This window comes from Bos grunniens, chromosome 5 (assembly GCF_055505025.1).
Source record: "Bos grunniens cultivar Pamir isolate PY7600 chromosome 5, Bosgru_T2T1.0, whole genome shotgun sequence".
In the NCBI taxonomy this organism is placed as follows: Eukaryota; Metazoa; Chordata; class Mammalia; order Artiodactyla; family Bovidae; genus Bos; species Bos grunniens.
Window position 1 is genome coordinate 66,406,353 of NC_141169.1, and position 20,866 is coordinate 66,427,218.

The following is a 20,866-nucleotide window of genomic DNA, read 5'->3' on the forward strand; positions in this document are numbered from 1 at the left end:
TAGGGCTCTCTCTACATGCCAGGAACTGTGCTGTGCATTTTACATAGGATTAGCACCCTAAGAGCTCATTTATCTTATTATCCCTATTTCATAGATGAGCATGCCAAGACTGACAGAGATTAAGGAATTGTCCTTGATTATACAGCTCCTAAGGTGTGGAGTCAGGGTTCGAACCTAGGTCTGTCTGACACAGTCACATGTAGAGAAAAAAACAAAAGGTCATTTGGGGAGAAGATCATCACTCTTTTCAGTGGCAGAAAGGTCAGAAGGTGAAAAAAGAAACCACTCTAGAACAGAGGGGCCACCAGTGGTAGGAGGTGCCTGCCAGCCATGGCTTTGACCTTTAACCTGAGGAGTGTAGACCAACCTAGTAGGTAACGGGAGCCTTCAGGAGTAGAGTAACAGGCTGAAAGACAGTGAGAGCATACGAAAACCTGCCGTCGTGGGGAAAAGAGACTAGAAGGCAGGGAAACGTGTTTTTATCTCTTCATGTATTTTTTAATCAGAGTATAATTGCTTTACAATGTTGTGTTAGTTTCTGCCATACAACGTGAATCAGCCATAGGAATACACATATCCCCTCCCTCTCGGAGAAACTTGTCTTAAAGGGAGCCAGGAAGAGGTCCACGGGCATTGGATGACAATGGCCCCGTCCAAAAGATAGAGTGTCAAAGACATTGGCTCCTCACTCTGGGTATTCTGATAGCCATGTGCAGCCTCAGCTCACCCAAAGCTGAGAGGTCAATATTAGATTTCCATTGCCACAGCCAGAGCTCTGAAAATAAAATCCTTTGACGGAGGGTTTCATCTCCGGGTTGACACTGGCAGGAAAGATCCTTTCCATGACGTGGCAAAGAAACGAAAGTGTTTCTGGTGTGCCATCTATGGGACGCTTGTGCTTTCACCATATCGCCAAACCATATCACATCCTGCCTCGTTATCTTCTGCCTGTCTATATGGTGATATGTCTTCTCTCCTTTGGTTATATTTCCCAAGTAGTAAATTGTAATATACTTGTTTATGGTCATTTGGATGAAAATGCAGTAATTCTGGAATTTAATTTAATTTAATGCATTTAATTTAACTTAATTAAAATGCATTTAATTGTGGAATTTATACCTGGCACAAAACATTAGTGATGAAAAAAGACATTGTTGTCTCCTGGCAGCCCTGAATTCCTCCTCTTTTCATTTGCTGCTCTTGCAATGCAGGCTCCTTCTTCTGTCTCCTCCCAGCCTGCCTAGACTAAAATGGGGCACCTGACCTGCATGGTGATGATTCTCAGACCAAACTGCTTGTTGTGAGGTACTGTCCTCTTTGCTTGGCAAGAGCCACTTGTGGGAAAAAAATATGGAAAATCATAGATCTGGACAAAGCTAAAACTCCTGGGATCCCACAATATGCTTCTACTACAAAAAGTTTTCTTTGATGTTTATTTATCAAACAAAAAGGTTTTTTTTTTTTTTTTTAAAGATCACGTTCATTAACTCTCTCTTCCTGCCCTAAAGTAGGAGCAGCTGATTCAGATACTCATCACTAATTCCCTGTTCTGGGCATCCATGGGGATTCAGCAGGGGAAATTCTATGCACATTGTTCATAAGATATGCCTTTAGCTACTTGGATATGCATTCTTTTATTTTACTGGAATATAATTGCTTTACAATGTTGTTGTGTTAGTTTCTGCTGTACAATGAAGAGAATCAGCTATATGTATGCATATACCCTCTCCCTCTTGGATCTCCTTCCCACCACCCTGGACATATATTCTTCAGTATAAGTTTCTTTAACAGACTTTACTGCCAGATTGCTATAATCCTGGGTACCCAAAGCCAAGTATAAAAACTCAAAACCAGAGCCCTGAGAACTTTGGATAAGTGTAGGCAAAATATCTCCAGGCATACAAACTTCCAAGAATGACTGTGACTATGAGGGGGGCTGGTTCTCTTTCCCAGTGAACAATGGTTTACTTTATGATAAGAGGAAGTGCTGCAAAGCCAGAGGACTTTGTTCTCATCATCATTCAGAAAGAGATGCTGCTGTTGGTGATGCAGTAGTGCTCTTGCTCTCTGAGGAATCTGGGGTCTCATTTTCTGAGCACCTGAGGTTCTAAGGGACATGCTTGGTACTCACTGTGTCTCATTTCAGCCTCACAGCAACCCTAAATGTATGAGACAGGTGTTGTGTCCATTTTTCCAGGGAAGGGAAACAGGCTCAGTGCCTTTAAATGCTCTGCCTGCTGCCCAAGTATATAACTAAGTAGAAGGACTTCTGGATGCCCATTTCACCCAATCTCTGTCCATTACTGCACTCTGCCTCTCCTGGAAGTCTGCATATCTTCAAACCACATTTAGATCCTCACCTCATGCCATACACCAAAAGACAGTGTGCCTTGGGCTGATGCATTTCCTCTCTGGAAGATAGAGTTGAGCAGAGCCTGGAGCTGTGCAAAATAGCTTTTCTCAGGATAAGAGAGACTGACACTTCCATTACTCTTTTCATTTCTAGAAAATGAAGTGCTGGCCCCAGCTCCAGCTCCACCCCCAGAAGGTGAGTAAAAAATTACGGTCTTACGTGTTTAGTCTGCGAACACAGACCATCCATCCCAGCGTGATTTGTCCTCCATGGAAGCTGTGAGTATTAAGCTAACTCCTGGCTGTCACGGGTTTGTAATCATAACTGTACCTTGTGTTTATATAACTTTCTTATGTTAATCTGCTTTGGATGGCACATCATACACTTATAAAACCTATGAAGTTAGGCCGAAGTTCTTATGCTCATGCTTTCTCCTTGTGGAGGCTGAGTCTCCAAGGGGCTGAAGGATTGACAGTGCTTTTTCACACATAGCTAAAGGTAAACAGAGCTAAAGGTAAACATATATTTCTTCCTTAGTCCTGGAAGATGAGCAGCCATCTCCTTACTTGAATTGTGTCACCATCAAGAACCTCCAGAAACTCCCAGGGGAGTTTCCAGGAAGGTTTGGTGGCCTCAAATGCTCAACAGCAAAAACTGCTCCAGGCCCTAGTACTCTGTTGTCCAGCAGGTGGCAACAGAAAACAAGCAGTAAAGAGTTCCAGTGAATTTGGCAGGTAGAGGGAGTGTCTAGCAACACAAGTGAAGCCTGCTTTTTTTTAATCCAACACGCAAGGAAGAGAACGAGATTGGAAGAATGGCAAGTTCAAAAGGAAACTCCAGAACCATTTGTCTGCCCACTGAAATGGCCCCCACGGTGGAGGCAACCAGAATTACATGCATTTTTCTATGAAGATGGGCCTCCCTGGTGGCTCAGACGGTAAAGAATCTGCCTACAATATGTGAGACCTGGGTTCAGTCCCTGGCTCGGGAAGATCCTCTGGGTTGAGAAGATCCACTGGAGTGGCTACCCACTCCAGTATTCTTGCCTGGGAAGTCCCGTGGACAGAGGAGCCTGGCGGGTTATAGTCCACAGGGTTGCAAAGAGTCGGACATGATTGAGCAACAACACTTTCACTTTTCTTTACCTATCAAGGCACCAACGTGCCCTCTCACACAAGATGAGAAACTGGAATCCAGTAAATAATTATTCACAGGATATTTTCCATGTGCCCTAACCCTTTAGAAGGATACAGAGCTTACTGATAGCTGTGTGCAAATATACTGTATTTAGACTGGAAGAACCATTAGTAGGAAACATTTCCCTGTATTCAGTTTGCTTACAGTCAATTAGATAATAAAATACGGCTCAGAGAACAATTAAGTAAGATACACTGGTGGCTCAGTGGTAGAGAATTCGCCTGCCAATGCAGGAGATGCAGGTTCAATCCCTGGGTCAGAAAGATACCCTGGAGAAGGAATTGGCAACCTACTCCAGTATTCTTGCCTGGAGAATCCCATGGAAAGAGAAGCCTGGCAGACTACAATCCATGGGGTCATAAACAGCTGGACACGACTGAAGTGTCTTAGCATTCATGACAAATAAATGAAACAGCCTCAGTGCCATTTAGTTCAAACGGGGGCAAGCTCAAGTTTAGTTTTCTTTCAAACCTACGTGTGACAGTTTTCTTAGGAACTTCTTTGGTATGTTTTCTCTTTGCACACACAGATTTATGTTTTATTTATTTTGCCAGCACTGAGGACGCTGAGAACCTGCAGGCCAATACAGATATAACCTTTCCTTTCTCTTCTCCAGATCAGCAGCTGTCACTGGATCACTGCAAAGTTGCCCTTGTTATGCCGTGTTTCATATTTATTATGCAATACTGACCCCCTGTTCCTAAAACAAGTCTTCTCCCAAACTCTGCTAAAATTATTCGTATTAGTTCATTCAGATTCAGATGTCTAGTCATCAATCAAAAAAAAAAAAAGAGAGAGAATTCAAGGTTGAAACAATTCTTTTCTTGCATAAACCATAAGTCAGACACCATTTGTAGGTATCTAAACTATTGATAATACAATTTTAATTAGAGATGCAAGCCAGAGGGTCTCATCTGATAAAATCTGACATTTTGGCTCCTGTGTTGCTTTTTTTTGCCACACAAATTAACCAAGAAGGTTTGAAGAAGGTTCTTCAAAAAGTCTATCCCTTTTTGGGGTCTAAAATGAAGTGCTCAACATTTTATACTCATTCCATACCAGCATGTTATAACATGGTCTCAGCATAGCTAAGCTATTTTAAAGAAATCTGTATTGCATGTTTCTATGTGTACTTTTTTTTAACATGATCAGATTTATTAGCTGTTTTTATTAAAAGTTTAATGTGACTACATTATCATTTTTCAATTCATAATAATTCACATATAGTATAATAAAGGAGTATGCAGCATCATTTCTGCTCTGTTCTGTTGTCATTAATTTCTTGATTCCCACTTCACCTCATTGCTCATCACACAATTAAATGCTTTATTTAAGATACTTTATAAAATGTGCTTGTACTTTCCACACAGAACCAAACAAAGAGAAGGAGGCTGGAACTGCACCAGTAAAAGGTGAGTTGAAGAGAGGAAGAGTGAGGATGAATTCAACAAAGTTAGAAGCAGAAAGAGCTTGGTCATGATTGCCAAGGAGGCCCCATAGAATGTGTCCTTATTAGTTAACTATGATTCCAGATGTCCATTCATCAATTTATAAAGACAGAGAATTTATAGTTGAAACAATTCTTTTCTTACATATACCATAAGTCAATCGCTGTCTGCAGAATTCTAAACTCACATGATTCTAAATGGAGAGATACAAACCAGAGGGTCTCAACTGATACAATTTTATTCTTTGCTCTTGTATTTATTGCCACTCAACTCAACCGAAAAGATTAATATGGGCACCCAAATATTTTCTTTGAAACCACTGTACAGTTGCAGATTTTATCCCCAACTTTTTAATATTATCTAGAGGTCTGAACTATTGGACTTCAAACTTTCTTAAAATGTCTGTCTATTGTTGGAGTCTAAAATGAGGTGATCCATACATTATGCTATTTCCACACCAGTATGTTATAATATGGTGTCAGCATAGCTAAGCTATTTTAGCAAAATCTATTTTACATGATTTTATGTACACTTTTCCCCCAAGGTGATCAGATTTATTAGCTGCTCTAATTATGTTTAATGTGACTCTCTATTATAATTTACCAATTTGTAATTCAGGTATAGAATAATAAAGGAGTATATAGCATCATTTATGCTCCATTCTATTATCATTAATTCTTCTCTCCCCACCTCCACTTCGTTGAAATGAAATGTTTTCTTTAAGATACTTTATAAAATGTGCTTGTACTTTCCATACAGAACCAAACAAAGAGAAGGAGGCTGGAACTGCACCAGCAAAAGGTGAGTTGGGGGAGGAGAGTGAGACTGAATTCAACAAAGTTAGAAGCAGAAAGAGTTTGGTCATGATTACCAGGGGGCCCCATAGAATGTGTCCTTATTAGTTAGCTATGATTCAGATGTCTATTCATCAGTTTTTAAAGAGAGAGAGAGAGAGAATTCATGGTTGAAACAATTCTTTTCTTACATATGCCACAAGTCAGACACTGCAGGATTCTAGACTCATATGATTCTAAATGGAGAGATACAAACCAGAGGTTCTCAACTGATACAAACTGATGTTCTTGCTCTTGCATTGTATTTATTGCCACTCAGCTCAACCGAGAAGATTAATACGGGCACCCAAATATTCTCTTTGAAACCACTGTGCAATTGCAGATTTTATTCCTGACTTTTTAATATTATCTGGAAATCCAAACTATTGGACTTCAAGCTTTATTTAAAAGTCTAAAATGAAGTGATCAAGCTTTATACTACTTTCAAGGCAGTATGTTATAATATGATCCCAGCATAGTTAAGCTATTTTAGCAAAATCTGTTTTGCATGATTCTATGTATACTTTTTCCCCAAAATGATCAGATTTATTAGCTGCTTTAATTGAGTTTATATGTGGTTCTATAATTTCCCAATTTTCAATTCATGTATAGCATATTAAAGGAGTGCATAGCATCATTCATGCTCCATTCTGTTATCATTAATTCTTCTCTCCCCACCTCCACCTCATGAAATGAAATGCTTTCTTTAAGATACTTTTAAAAATGTGCTTGTACTTTCCACACAGAACCAAATAAAGAGAAAGAGGCTGGAACTGCACCAGCAAAAGGTGAGTTGGAGGAGGGAGAGTGAGGCTGAATTCAACAAAGTTAGAAGCAGAAAGAGTTTGGTCATGATTACCAGGGGGCCCCATAGAATGTGTCCTTATTAGTTAGCTATGATTCAGATGTCTATTCATCAGTTTTTAAAGAGAGAGAGAGAGAATTCATGTTTGAAATAATTCTTTTCTTACATACACCACAAGTCAGACACTGCAGGATTCTAGACTCATATCATTCTAAATGGAGAGATACAAACCAGAGGGTCTCAACTGATACAATCTGATGTTCTTGCTCTTGCATTGTATTTATTGCCACTCAACTCAACCAGGAAGATTAATACAGGCACCCAAATATTTTCTTTGAAACCACTGTACAATTGCAGATTTTATCCCTGACTTTTTAATAGTATCTGAGGTCCAAACTATTGGACTTCAAACTTTCTTAAAAGTCTGTCTCTTGTTGAAGTCAAAATGAAGTCATCAAACTTTATACTATTATCAAACCAGTACGTTATAATATGGCCCCAGCATAGCTAAGCTATTTTAGCAAAATCTGTTTTGCATGATTTTGTGAACACTTTTTCCCCAAGATGATCAGGTTTATTAGCTGCTTTAATTAAGTTGATATGTGATTCTATAATTCCCCAATTTTCAATTCATGTATAGCATATTAAAGGATTACATAGCATCATTTATGCTCTATTCTGTTGTCCTTAATTCTTCTCTCCCCACCTCTACCCTGTTGCTTATCACACAATAAAATACTCTCTTTAACGTATTTTTTAAAGTGTGCTTGTACTTTCCACACAGAACCAAATAAAGAAAAGGAGGCCGGAACTTCACCAGGAAAAGGTGAGTCAGAGGGAGGGAGAGTGATGCTGAATTCAACAAAGCTAGAAGCAGAAAGAGCTCAGCAATGATTACCATGGAGGCCCCCAAAATTTCTCTGCAGTATGTTTCATCAGTGTGGTTTAGAGTTCTTCCTTGGCATTTTACCTGCACAACCTAATCAACATTAACAACAAATGGTGCTTTGATCAGTTTTCATCACATTTTCAAAAGAAAAGCAGCAATGATACTATCACAAGAACTTGCTGGGATGCCAGCAAATTTATTAGTAGTTCCCAAGTTCCCATGTGCATGTGAAGGAAAAGAGATGTCTGGTCTTCTTGGGATTACACCTATTTGGAAAGCTTTCTTGATTACCCAGATTTTTTTTAATTGAATGTTTTCATGTTAGTGTGTAAACTGTTCCAGGTTTCACTAGTAATTTTGAAAACTAGAATCCCACAGATATCCCATAGAGGGATAATACAAGTTTAAGTGAACATCATGTTACTCCTTTTTGAATTGGAAGCATTCATTTCTGTACTATTATTCTAGTCTCACTTTATATGGGGATAGTCTAGTTTTAGAAAATGAATAATCTTTATCATATACTTTTTCATGGATCCATGAAATACTAATTCCTTTGTTTCCCCATGGAGGAAGTCGTTGTCATTCCTGACCATTTGTCTCAAGTCAAGGGGCATTAGTCTCCTATAGAAGAAAGTTTCCACTGAGGTAGATGACAATTTTGCTTTGTATATCCGTATCATCATTTAAAAATTTTATTTGATATTTGTGCAATGAAAAACATATTTTAAATTCTGGAATAATCCATTATTTCTCTTTTTTTCTGGAAACCCCTTCTGTTTGTTCTTATTATCTTAAATTTTATTAACGAATTCCTATGATATTTTTATCTTCTATACATTAGTAAAATACTTTTTTTTTCTTTCTTTCAGTAACTTGGACCACTTTTTTTCAGCTAACTTGAATTTACAGCTTTCATAAATGAATACCTAATGTTAGTACACTCACTTTGTCCTTGACCTTCAGTGGCTTCCATGGATAGAAACATGAATGCTAATCCCGGCCACATGGACCAGTCTGAAGGTTATTTGCTTATGGAATGCAGAGAGTGCAAACTCCTAGAACACCTTCCATGAGATGGGTTCAAGGAGGTTTGGACATCCTGGCTGAAGTTATTATAACATTATTCTTTACAAGGCTGATGGTGTACACCTCTGTTTCCAGATTTGGAAAGGTGCTTGGACCAGGCTATAAGGCTTAACCAACAGAGCAGATGATGTAATCCCAGAAGGCAAACTGTCAAAGTTTTAACAAAGCCTGTGCCTGACCCTTAATCTGAAAAGCCATATTATATTTGTATGTTTAAATGAGAAAATGCCTACCTTTAAGTTAAAATCAACCAACCAACCAGTCTACCAATCCAAAAAGCTCTTTATGCAGAACATAATATGATGAAAGAGCAAGGTCATTATGACCAAGAAGGGCATTTTGAAATTAGTAACATTTTTTTTCTGACATTTGCAGAAGTTAAACAAGGTCATGGCCACATGCAGTCACATGCTCAGGAACATAAACTGCCATGTATGTGTTTGCTCTCCATGCCTAGAAAGCAAATCGATTTAGGATAGAAAGTGACATCCCTAAATAAAGAAGGTAGGTGGTGGAAGTTATTTCTAAATATCCAATCCCCTTCAACTATTCCTTACTTTCATCAAGGACAGGGAAATTTCAAAGAAAATACTCAAGTGAAAAGTAGACACAATAATCATTGCTACATATATAGCCCTGGCTGAGAAAGAATTCTTGCATGAACATGAGCAAGACTGACAAGTGCAACAGACCTGCCTTCCAGTTTACACTAGAATCCCTGTCCTTCACCCTCCCCCAACCCTCAGTCCATCTAATTGTTTCTAACCATTCAAGGCAGGTGCTACTTTTTCCCATGACCATCCTAACTTACTTTCACTTCCTCTCCTTTCTCCTGATTTTTCCTGGACTGATTGTGTGTGTCATTAAATCACCCTTTTCTCCACTTAATCTTGTATTAATTGTTCACTCCTTTTCCTAACAGGCTGTAAGCTTTGTGATGGTCAGGCACCAAGTCTTAACACCTCTTTGGACCTCTCATCTCATTTCTTCCAGCATCTGGCAGAGAGCTGCATATGGCGATCTCCTAATAAATACCTGTAGAATGAATGATCAATTGAATTTCCGTGCTGACTTAGCTGCTGAGCATACAGACAATGGTAATCTAGATAGATTTTAATTTCCATTTGCTGGGCAGGAGGATGAACATCCATCCCATGCATGCTCTTAGTAAGGTTTGGAATGGGATGCCAGTGCTTGTATTATGTATGCTCATCCTAAGACCACATGGATGATATAAGATCAGCCCATTTAACATTACTGGAAATGGTCACATCTGGATTAGAACATTTCTTGCACTTTAGTGTACTATCTAATTAGTTGAAGTATATTCAGTTAATAGCTCTAAGATGCTCGCTATTAAGAACATTCATTAGATTGATTGTAGTTCCATCAGGACAAAGAGAGAACAAATAGCCATCAATCTCCCTTTATACCACATACATGACATACATTCTGGGCTTAACTTGACCTTCATTTATAGAAACAGAGTCATAGAGGGCATGTCATTAATCATGGCTCTCTCTGATGATGTTAATCTAATTTTTAAAAAGAGAACAACATCCATAGCAACGCCATCTTAATATCTTTTCCAGATTGACTGCATCATTCTGAGACAACCTGGCGATGTTCTGAATTTTTCTTTTTTTGTAGTCGCAGAATGTTGTTTGATTCTGATATCAATCTTACCGGTAGTGTTTGTGACTAGATGTGCCAACTTTTCACATCTACGGAGTCTCTGGTAAACAGCTGATTTCTCAGGAAGTGGTTTATTATTTGTTTATATTTGCTTGTTTGCCCCTGGACTTGCCTATCTAGATATCCTGTTCCCTAATAGTGCCCACTGTCTTGGAATTGAAACAATCAAGATGACAATAAAGAAATGGGTTTAACCAAACAGCAACATTGGAATTTAGATATACCTTTCAGAGTGATCGTACTGGAAGATAATGTCTTTGAAAGAATAATGCTGCTGTGGCTTAGAATTCTTCCGAAATAATCACAGGTAGCAAACCAGTGGAAAGCTAAGTATAGTATCTATATCCTCAGTGGGGCCAGAGATCTGTCTTCTATTCCAATATTCATTTATTCATCTCAAATATCCACTGAGTATTGGCTATGTGCCAGGGGCAGGTCTAGGAACTGGGTCTTGCTCTCTTAGAGCCAATTTTAGGGGCTTTAGAAGGAAAAGTGGGCTTCCTTGGTGGCTCAGATGGTAAAGAATCTGCCCTGCAATGTGGGAGACCCAGGTTTGATCTCTGGGCAGAGAAGATCCCTTGGAGAAGGGAATTGCTACCCACTCCAGTATTCTTGCCTGGAGAATTCAATGGACAGAGGAGCTTGGTGGGCTACATGGGATTGCATGGGGTCCATGCAACCTGGGGTCACAGAGTCAGATACAACCAAGCAACTCACACTTTCACTTGAGAGGAGAATACCATTAGTAGAGGACAGTAGATTTCAACTTTGGAAGCAGACAACTGTGATGGAGAGCCATGGGTGGAGGATAATGTGGGTGTGCAAGTGCGGTCATACTTTTTTTTTTTTCTTTTGATCAATCAACATCATATGTGTGAACTTAGTCTAATGAGACTGAGTCTCTTCTGTGCCGAAACGATTAGCACTGTGGGGCATTTCAAGTCTGGTTCTATGAGTGGTTCCGCATCTATCAGTAGCGTTAGAATCAGAGATCAGCTTGCAGATCAGTACTCATCCTAATGCCTAAGTTCTGATATATACTTTTTAATTTTGAGACTTACCATTTTACAGCCAGTATATTTTTTGGTAAGCCCAGCTGGGGTCGTTAATGCCACTCTTTATTTTTCTTCCAGAGAAAAAACTGCCCTTGGTTATTGCTGCAACAGAAATGAAAACTTTTTTTTCCCCAGGCATTTTCATTAACATTACCACAAACCATCACAAATGAACCCTGTGTGTGTTTACTGTCTCATAACTTGAGATGAAGAGTCTTTCTTTTAGCGTGAATGTGGTTGTAAGATGAGGAAGTGAATCAGTAGAAGTTCCAGAAAATTTCTCCTAAATGCTATGATTTCTTAAATGAAATGATTTTTTCCTCCATTTAGGTCCATTTACATCTGCAATAACATTGTCTTGGTCTGTATATTCTAACTACATGATTTATTTATAATGAATTTTGTTAAAAGTTAATGACTATACTTCAACATTTTAAAACACAGCCATTATAAGATGAAACATTGATTTAATAGATTTGGGGGGAAACTCATTAAATAAATGCATTTATAGTACAGTGAATCCTGATTTCAGAAACACCAAAGTGTGAAGACATGTGTCTCTTTCAGAAAATACCATAAGTTAATCAAATGTCTCAAAACATGATGAATTAATGTTAGCTGTTTTTGTTATTGCCTTCCATATTGATTGTTGTTGCTGCTGTTGTTATTTTGGTGACATATGCCAATATTTACTACAACTGACTATCCTGCTTGAGGAATTCATAAATTCATCTGTATGAAACAAAGTATTATACCTGTATTTAATTGAGGTTTGTTTACAGTACATTTTAACTGTATATATTCTAAAATATCAACAATTGTCCTAAGTATGTATACTTTAAAAATTAATTTTAAAAAGGCAATTTAAGTTAAACATAGGTAGGAGTTATTTTATGCCCAAGAGAGCTTGAAGAATTATAGGAATGGACACCTTCTACATCTCTGGGGTTCTCTCTCTCCCTTTCCAGATTTTTCATATGGACCCCCTGAAAATTCCAGGCTTGTAATATGGGTTCTTTCTCCATTTTCCAGGTGTTCTTCATCAGGAACTTCAATGTTGAAAGAATTATTTTTATGATTTTACAAATGCTGTTTTCCCATAACTTAAAGACACATAAAATTCAATTTTGGTAAATTTCTCTTCTATGTAGCTCAGGAAGATAGTTCTGTTGCTTTCAGTTTGTGATGTCACATAGGCCATATCTTTAGCCAAAAACAGATGTTTAATTTTCATCACCATTGTAGTTGCTTTTAAATAGAAATAAGAAAATATGACATATTTTGCATTTTTTGTTTGCAAATGATCTTTGTATAATGCCACACCTTTCATATGTGTGATGTTGGATTAGGCAGAGCCCCAAAGAGTTGGATGTTCAATTTTCCTCCAAGCAGTAGAACCTGTTTTTCTATGGTACATAAGGAAAAATTCAACCAGGCAATTTTTTTTAAGGAGTTCAGGTCAGAATCCCAACATCTTAATTTTATTTCCCAATCTAAAAGATGACAGGAACAAAACTACTCTATTTTTTTTTTAATGTCAACATTTTAGTTTTATTTATTTATTTTAAAATTCCATCTCATTTTTAATCGGAGGATAATTACTTTACAATGCTGTGATGGTTTCTGCCATACTTCGACATGAATCAGCCAAAGGCATACCCATATGCCCTCCCTCTCACCACCCTCCCCAACCTACGTCTCTAGGTTGTCACAGAACAGCAGCTTTGGGTTCTGCTTTATTTATTTTGACCATGCCACATGGCTTGCAGGATCTCAGTTTCCTGACCACAGGTTAAATCCAGGCCACAGCAGTGAAAGGCTGTGATGCTTTCTGTGTGGTCCCTTAATAGTCTAAAATAATTGTACATGTTCCTCAAATGGAGAAGGCAATGGCACCCCACTCCAGCACTCTTGCCTGGAAAATCCCATGGATGGAGGAGCCTGGTGGGCTGCAGTCCATGGGGTCGCAAAGAGTCGGACATGACTGAGCGACTTCCCTTTCACTTTTCACTTTCCTGCATTGGAGAAGGAAATGGCAACCCACTCCAGTGTTCTTGCCTGGAGAATCCCAGGGACAGGGGAGCCTGGCGGGCTGCCGTCTATGGGGTCGCACAGAGTCAGACACGACTGAAGCGACTTAGCAGCAGTAGCAGCAGCAGTTCCTCAAATAGTCTTATAATTTAGTGGACTTTGAAACTACTCACCCATCAAATTTTTGCTTCAAATGTGGCTTCTCTTTTCATTTTAGTTTTATGAAAGTGTGACCTCTTTTCCCAATCACTTGCATTCTAAACAATTAACTCCAGGGTTCATTAGGGTTCAACAGGCACTGTGTACAAAGTAAACAAACAGCAACCACACCTGTATAAAATGCGGTGTTCATTTCACTCAAAATAGTTCTATTTCCTAGTTAGTATATAATAAAGGAAGCTGCTTTCTAGGATTTGGTTGCGCTTTAAAACTTCATTTTTAAGATTTTTTACAGGACTTTAAATCAAGATTCTTTATGTATTTTAGTAAATAAAGGCCTTCAAATAGGTTACACGAATAAAATACTACATATTGAGTTAAATGTATGGCAAATGATATAGAGACATTGCAAGGCGTTTTATTTTTGGTTATGTAAAATTTTAATTATATAAGTTTTCTAAAATGCAGAATTACCCTAAGAGCTCAGAAATACCTCAGTTCAGTTCAGTTGCTCAGTCATGTCTGACTCTTTGTGACCCTATGGACTGTAGCACGCCAGGCTTCCCAGTCCATCACCAACTCCTGGAGCTTGCTCAAACTTGCAGAAATACCTAGACTTCCCCAAATGCAAAGAGTTTGTGGAAAGTAAATGGATATTCCAGGAGAAAAGGATTCAAGCATGAACTAAGTTTGGGAAATGCTAATACTGTATCATTTCTGATCTCCATCCTCATGAGCACCGAAAACTGAGATACCTTTCAGTAACTGCATACAAACAACACTGTAAAACACAAACATGAAACTTTATTTATCCTAGTGTTTCCCAAGCTTCTTTGACCAAAGAGATCTTCCTCTGAAGAATCTTCAATCCCACAGTACCCAGTGAATCACCTTTTGGGTTCTGAAGATATGACATTAAGGTTTTCTATACATTGCATTAGTTATTTTGTTAAAAAAAAAAGTAATAAAATACATCTTTGGTTGACAGTTTAAGAAATTTCAGACTAGTAAATAATATATGTTGTAAATATACTAATATGTTGTACCTGTGCTATTTTACTTCTTGTCAGGACTTTTTAAAGCACTTTTTAAATCAACAGTCTCATGTGTTTGTTTTCTGTACCCTATTTTATATAGTCATTTAAGTTCGTATTTTGAAGCCCACAATTATTCTAGTATTTTAAGTACGAAGATTATTAATATTTACACTAACACTAGTCTTAATGCTTTGGGAGGAAAGGAGCAGAAGTTTAGATAAACACCAAATACCTATTTAACCATCTAAAATGTAAGACACTTTGAAATTCAGACATTTTAGAAAAGGGAATATTCAGTGTCTTTGTACAAATACTACAAGGGATATTTTGAATTTTTTAAATGGGTAAATATTGGATTGGCAAAAAAAATGAATCGTGTTTTTCTGTAAGATGTTACAGAAAAAAAACAAAGAAATTTTTTGCCCAATCCAATATCTTATAAATATATATAAAGAATTCATAAATAGTTTACAAATTGGTAAATATTTTTCAGATTATATTGTCCAACACCAATATAATCTTGGGAAAAGATAGATAAAATTCCTAAAATAACTACTGGTGAACTTAGTATAACGAACTGATACATACTAGTTATTGTTGACTTTTGTTTCCTAAATATAGAAGGAGAATTAATTATAAGGCTTTCTGAGGGCATTGAGTTATCAAACTATATAAAAACATATATGATTTTATGTCTGTGTTCAAATGAATGTGGTATATGAGTGATGCTGTCACTGACTTTCGCTACGAAATAAGAACTCAAAATGCACCTCCATTGTTGATTTCATCGGTTAGATTATTTGCATTAATTTTGTTTCTAATTTACAAGTACACAAAAAGTTTGCATAGAATACCAATTTTAAAGCTACTTTCATTGAGATTATCCAAATCTCTCACTCTTTTACATTTGTTTATTTTTCTCTTTTGCCTACAGTTTAATCTTTCAGGTGCCAAGTCCTCTAAGGCTTACTCATCAGTTGAGTGTTTTGTGTAGTTTCTCTGCTTCTTTTGCAGATTCCTCTTTTCTCAGGATACTCAGGATGAAGTTCTTTTCTCCTTGACTTTTGACTCCTCTTTCTTATTTCAGATGAAGAGGACGCCTCCCCTCCTGGTGGCCTGCCTCCAGGTTAGGATGATTCCAACTCCCTTCCCCACTTTGCAATGCATTATTGATCGACAGTAAAGGTGATGGGTTGATAGAGTTGCTCGCTGAGACTAAACCCAGAACAGGGTACCCCCTTCTTGCCAGCACCAAAGAGGGAAAACGTTGGCTTTAATGGCAATTTTTTTTTTAACATCAGAAACTTTTTAAAAAGAGGCCTTCTTTGTGAAATAAATAAAAATAGTAACTCTTGGATATAAATTTTAGGGGCAAAAAATGTGTTTCATCTCCAGCTGTATACTCTTTTCCCTTATTCTTTAGATATGTGGATGTGTAAAACTTTATTCTTATTTTTTAAATAGGACACATACCTTTTATAGATGTTTTCAAAGTTGAAGCTCTACTGGTTTTCCATCCAGACCAACTTGTAGTGTCTTTTCTCCCCATCATTGAAAGAGACAGGATTTGGGGGATCTGAGAAGGTTAAAGCCAGCATTCCGTTTTCTCCCCTCCCCCTTGTGTCATCCAAATCACACTTTCCTTTCAGGTTTGGGTAGTCGGGCTCTGGAAAGAAAAGATTCAGGTGAGCACACACCGGAAGCAAGGTGTCTCGACCTCATCCTAATATAGTAATCACTAATGGCCTCACTTCCTGAAGCGGTATTTGATTCTAATCTTGGTTTTATTCACTTTGTAGCTTTTATAGCAATCTTTTATTACATTCCTCCGACTAGAAAACTAATGCATTAAGAAACAATTAATTTTGCATGATACACACACACACACACGCACACATGAATTCAGAAATCTGGCCACATACACTACAGGTTCCTTTGTTTCATTATCACTATCATTTTAACATTTGGCAAAGACATAGAGACGAAGAGACTTTTAAAATCACCATTCCTGGGATGTATTGACATTAAATAATAATTCCTATTTTTATAGAAATTTGCATACACTTAAAAAGAATACTGCCAAATGTAACCTGCTGTAGCCACAATTCTGGATGGTTATTTATTCTTTCATTTATCCAACAAATGTGTTTGAGTGTGGACTGATTCTGCTATGGACCTCTTTGTGGGTGGGGCATTTTTGCAGACCCTTTCTGAGATAGAAATGAGTAAAACAGAAAATCCAAGTCCTCACATTTCAAATATTAATGGCCACACTGCACTATTACAAATATACACAACATAAAATTTTAACATCAACTTGGGTATTTTTAAAAATTGTACAATCGCGTGACATCGCTTAACTTCACTGTGAGAATGATGGTCTCTGGATAGGAATACTAAGCATGATTGACATATGGGAACTAAAATAACTAAATCTACATTTCCTCCTTTTCAAGATACATTAACAGGTTGAGTGTTGGCAACCCATGCACTTTTTTTTCCAGTTATTAGTGGCTGAAACTGAATTTCCTTTCATTCAGCTCTCAGAGACAGAAGAACTTTCTACAGTTCTCTCTCCTGCTCTCCTCATTGGACAGCTGATTGATACCTCCTAAGCACCTGGAGTGCAAACTAGAAAATGCAAAATAAGCTTCATTTCCAGATTGTCTGTCTTCATGGGAAAGCCTCAAAGAGATTATTTCTCTTTCTGTTTTTCTAGTTTTTCCCTCTCTCTTTCAGGATGATCCTAGAGTTCTTGAAACCTGTGCCTGCAGGTCACGATCTGTTACTTAATTGTCAAACTAAGGCCACATCATACAACCATCATGGAATTATCTAATCACACAGCAGTGAAGAGTCTAGACATATGAGGCCAGGCTTGGCAGTCTGACCTTTCCCACTTGACCTGTAAACTGATCCATCCCGTTAGTCTTTTCCAACTCAGCTGTTGTTTAGACAAGGCTTTATAGCCTGTCACCTAGAAAAACACTAAGGCTCTGCTTTCATAGCCTTCCCACGGGTATTTATCAGTTCGGGGATAGGCAGAATTGGGAAACAAAGGAAACTTGGCTGCCAGGAAAGAGTAACAACCTTTCTGAGAAGTTTTGCTATTCCTAGAAATTAGATTCCACCTGGAAAAAATAGCCCTTTAAGAATGGGAATAGCTCAGTCTCTACTGATGGCTGTGGGGAGGTGGATGGAAAGAATGATGTTATATTTATCCAGGCTAATTAGACAAAGAGAAGCTTCTGTGCTGACAAGAAAACCAAACCCAGGTAAGTCTGCCTAAAAAGAACCTGTCCCTGAAATGATCCTTTTCCTCCTTTCTGCTCATTAGAATGGTCTATTGGTGAATCACCAGCTGGGGAGGAACAGGACAAGCAGAATGCCAACAGTCAGCTGTCCATCCTGTTCGTGGAAAAGCCTCAAGGCGGAACTGTGAAAGTTGGTGAGTTCCAAGCATTAAATCCTGGTCTTTTTTTTTTTTTTAGATAAAGATGAAATTCAAAAAACATAAAATTAAGCATTTTAAAGTGAGTGATCAGTAGCTATTAGTACACTCAACTGTATAACCAAGCACCAAAATACATTCATCACCCCAAAATTCCATGGACAGAGGAAGCTGGTGGGCTTACAGTCCTTAGGGTCACAAAGAGTTGGACACAACTGAGTACACACACTCCCCAAAAAGAAACCTTGTATCCTGTCCAGCTTTATCCCTCTTTCTCCCTCCCCTAACCCTGGCAACCAATAATCTCTTTGTCTCTATGAATGTCCCTATTCTGGATATTTAATATAAGTGGAATCACACAATAAGATGGGACCTTTTGTGTCTGGTTTCTTTCACTTAGCATAATGTTTTCAAGGTCTATCCAAGTTATGGCATGAATCAGTGTTTTATTCCTTTTTATGGTTGAAAAATATTCTACTGAATGACAGCTATCATTTCAATAATCTGTAGCACAGAGTGTTGAGTGCCTGGACCCTTGCCAGGGTAGGTTCAAATCAGTTTCCTCATCTGTAAAATGGAGATAATACTACCCATGAAGTACTCTGAATAGTCCCTGGCATATCTTCAAGCGGAAGCCTCAAGGTGAAACCGTGAAAGTTGGTGAGCTGATGTTTGCTGTCATTACAACACAGCTCATTCCATAAAATGATTATAAATCTGCACACATGCTGGATCAAGAGTTGCAATGTCTCAGAGGAAGCTGATCAGACAGATGGTTTAATTCTGGAGATATTCATTAAAAAATATTGACTATATACCTCCTGTTTTAGACATTATGCTAAACACTGAGTAAAATATGTGAGCATTCAGAATTTACAGACTTAATGGGATGAGCAAACAAGAAGAAATTAAACAAACAAATCATCACAAAAGCCATCACAAATGCCATGAAGGAAACAAACAAAGTGGTAAGCCAGAGAGTGACCAGGGGGTCCAGGAATTTTAACTAAATGAATTTTCATAAGGAATATATTATGATCAAAACTAGTCTTTGACACCAAATGTTTTGCAAATGAACACACAGCTGACTACAGTCTAAAATTACTTCTTTTAAGTCTGGAATATAGAAGCACACTGTATATGAATAGAAATGCTTGTTCTCCTTGTGTTTCTGGAAGACATGAAAATGCTGGACTGGCCACTGGGCTAGAATTTTGATGTCCTTTAGGTCTAATGGGTCAATACAAAGAGATAGGAGACTTTACTTCAAAAAGATCAGCTTCATTTAGTCATATTCTTATAACTCCAGTATTAACATCATCTTGCTCAATAAAAAGGATGGAAAAAAATCCATATATCTATATATATGCATATATATATAATATATGGTATGTTTGTATTTTATCATTTTTTCTTTCATTTTTTCATATTTATGCATACTCATAGAGATATTGTGGATTTGGTTTTAGACCACCACAATAAAGCAAATATCATTATAAAACAAGTCCCAAGAAATTTTTTTCTCCCAGTGCATATGAAAGTTATGTTTACACTATAGTCTATTAAGTATGCAATAGACAGTTGGTTGCAGGGTTGGATGGCATCACCAACTCAATGGACAAGAGTTTAAGTAAGCTCTGGGAGTTGGTGATGGACAGGGAAACCTGATGTACTGCAGTCAGTCCATGGGGTCACAAACAGTTGGACACAACTGAATGACTCAACTGAACTGAGTGTTATGTTTTAAAAAAACAATGTACTTACCTTCGTTAAAAATGCTTTATTGCTAAAAAATGCTAGCCATTATCTGAACCTTCCATGAGTCATAATCTTTTTGTAATACTAACATCAAAGATTACTGATCACAGATCACCATAACAAACATAACAATAATGAAAAGGTTTGAAATATTGCCAAAATGTGATACAGAAACATGAAGTGAGCAAATGCTATTGGAAAAATGACTTGCTCGATGCAGGGGTGCCACAAACTTTCAATTGCTTTAAAAAAAAAAAACGATAAATTTGAAGTAAAATAAAGCAAAGTGCAATAAAATGAGGTATGCCTGAATAGATTGTTTTATACACATTACATGTGCTTGGATTCCAAATAAAAATTATTTCCACTAATTTCCCCTTTGTTCCTTTTCTGCTCCATAAACCTCAAAAGCAGAAGCAGTTAGAGTATCCTAGAAACCAGGGTGCTCATAAAAAAAGTCAGGGCCCTTCCATTGTTCAATTCCAACTGTGCCAGTCACATCATAGTAGCCCTGTCTAACTCCTTTTGTGCATGCTAAGTTGCTTCAAGTTGTGTCCGACTCTTTGCGACTCCATGGACTGTAGCCCACCAAGCTCTTCTGTCCATGGAATTCTGCAGACAAGAACACTGGAGTGGGTTGCCATGCCCTCCTCCAGGGATCTTCCTGACCCAGGGATCAAATCTACATCTCCTTTGTCTTCTGCATTGGCAGGCAGGCTCTTTACCACTAGCACCACCTGGGGGGCCCCAAATGGCAATTTTTAAACCACAGTCTGAATTGCCTGTGTTTTTTTCCTAGGTGAAAATATCACCTTTATAGCCAAAGTCAAGGCCGAAGATCTTCTCAGAAAGCCCACTGTCAAATGGTTCAAAGGGAAATGGATGGACCTGGCCAGCAAAGCTGGAAAGCACCTCCAGCTGAAGGAAACCTTCGAAAGGCATAGCCGGGTATGACCCTGAGCTCCTGCTGCAGGGACTTGACTGGTTCATTCCTCTGCGTGCATCAGAGGCCATTTCAGGTTCAGCTTTGAGGGATGTCAGTTCCAGAAAATCCACTGGAGTTACC

General features: G+C 38.0%; 1 protein-coding gene across 45 annotated transcripts in view; it reads left to right on the plus strand.

Annotated features, from left to right (window-relative positions):
• MYBPC1 (myosin binding protein C1) overlaps positions 1 to 20,866 on the plus strand; it is a 101,360-nt gene that overhangs the window by 16,937 nt on the left and 63,557 nt on the right. For 9 of the 45 annotated variants that reach the window (XM_086400978.1, XM_086400979.1, XM_086400988.1 and 6 more), the window contains exons 2-10: positions 2,507 to 2,548; positions 4,921 to 4,962; positions 5,758 to 5,799; positions 6,578 to 6,619; positions 7,421 to 7,462; positions 15,679 to 15,717; positions 16,241 to 16,276; positions 17,929 to 18,039; positions 20,600 to 20,748. In XM_086400978.1, the coding sequence (XP_086257104.1) occupies positions 2,507 to 2,548; positions 4,921 to 4,962; positions 5,758 to 5,799; positions 6,578 to 6,619; positions 7,421 to 7,462; positions 15,679 to 15,717; positions 16,241 to 16,276; positions 17,929 to 18,039; positions 20,600 to 20,748 (545 nt within the window). The remainder of the gene's footprint in view (positions 1 to 2,506; positions 2,549 to 4,920; positions 4,963 to 5,757; positions 5,800 to 6,577; positions 6,620 to 7,420; positions 7,463 to 15,678; positions 15,718 to 16,240; positions 16,277 to 17,928; positions 18,040 to 20,599; positions 20,749 to 20,866) is intronic. The other 36 variants (XM_086400994.1, XM_086400995.1, XM_086401009.1 and 33 more) reach the window with 7 other exon arrangements.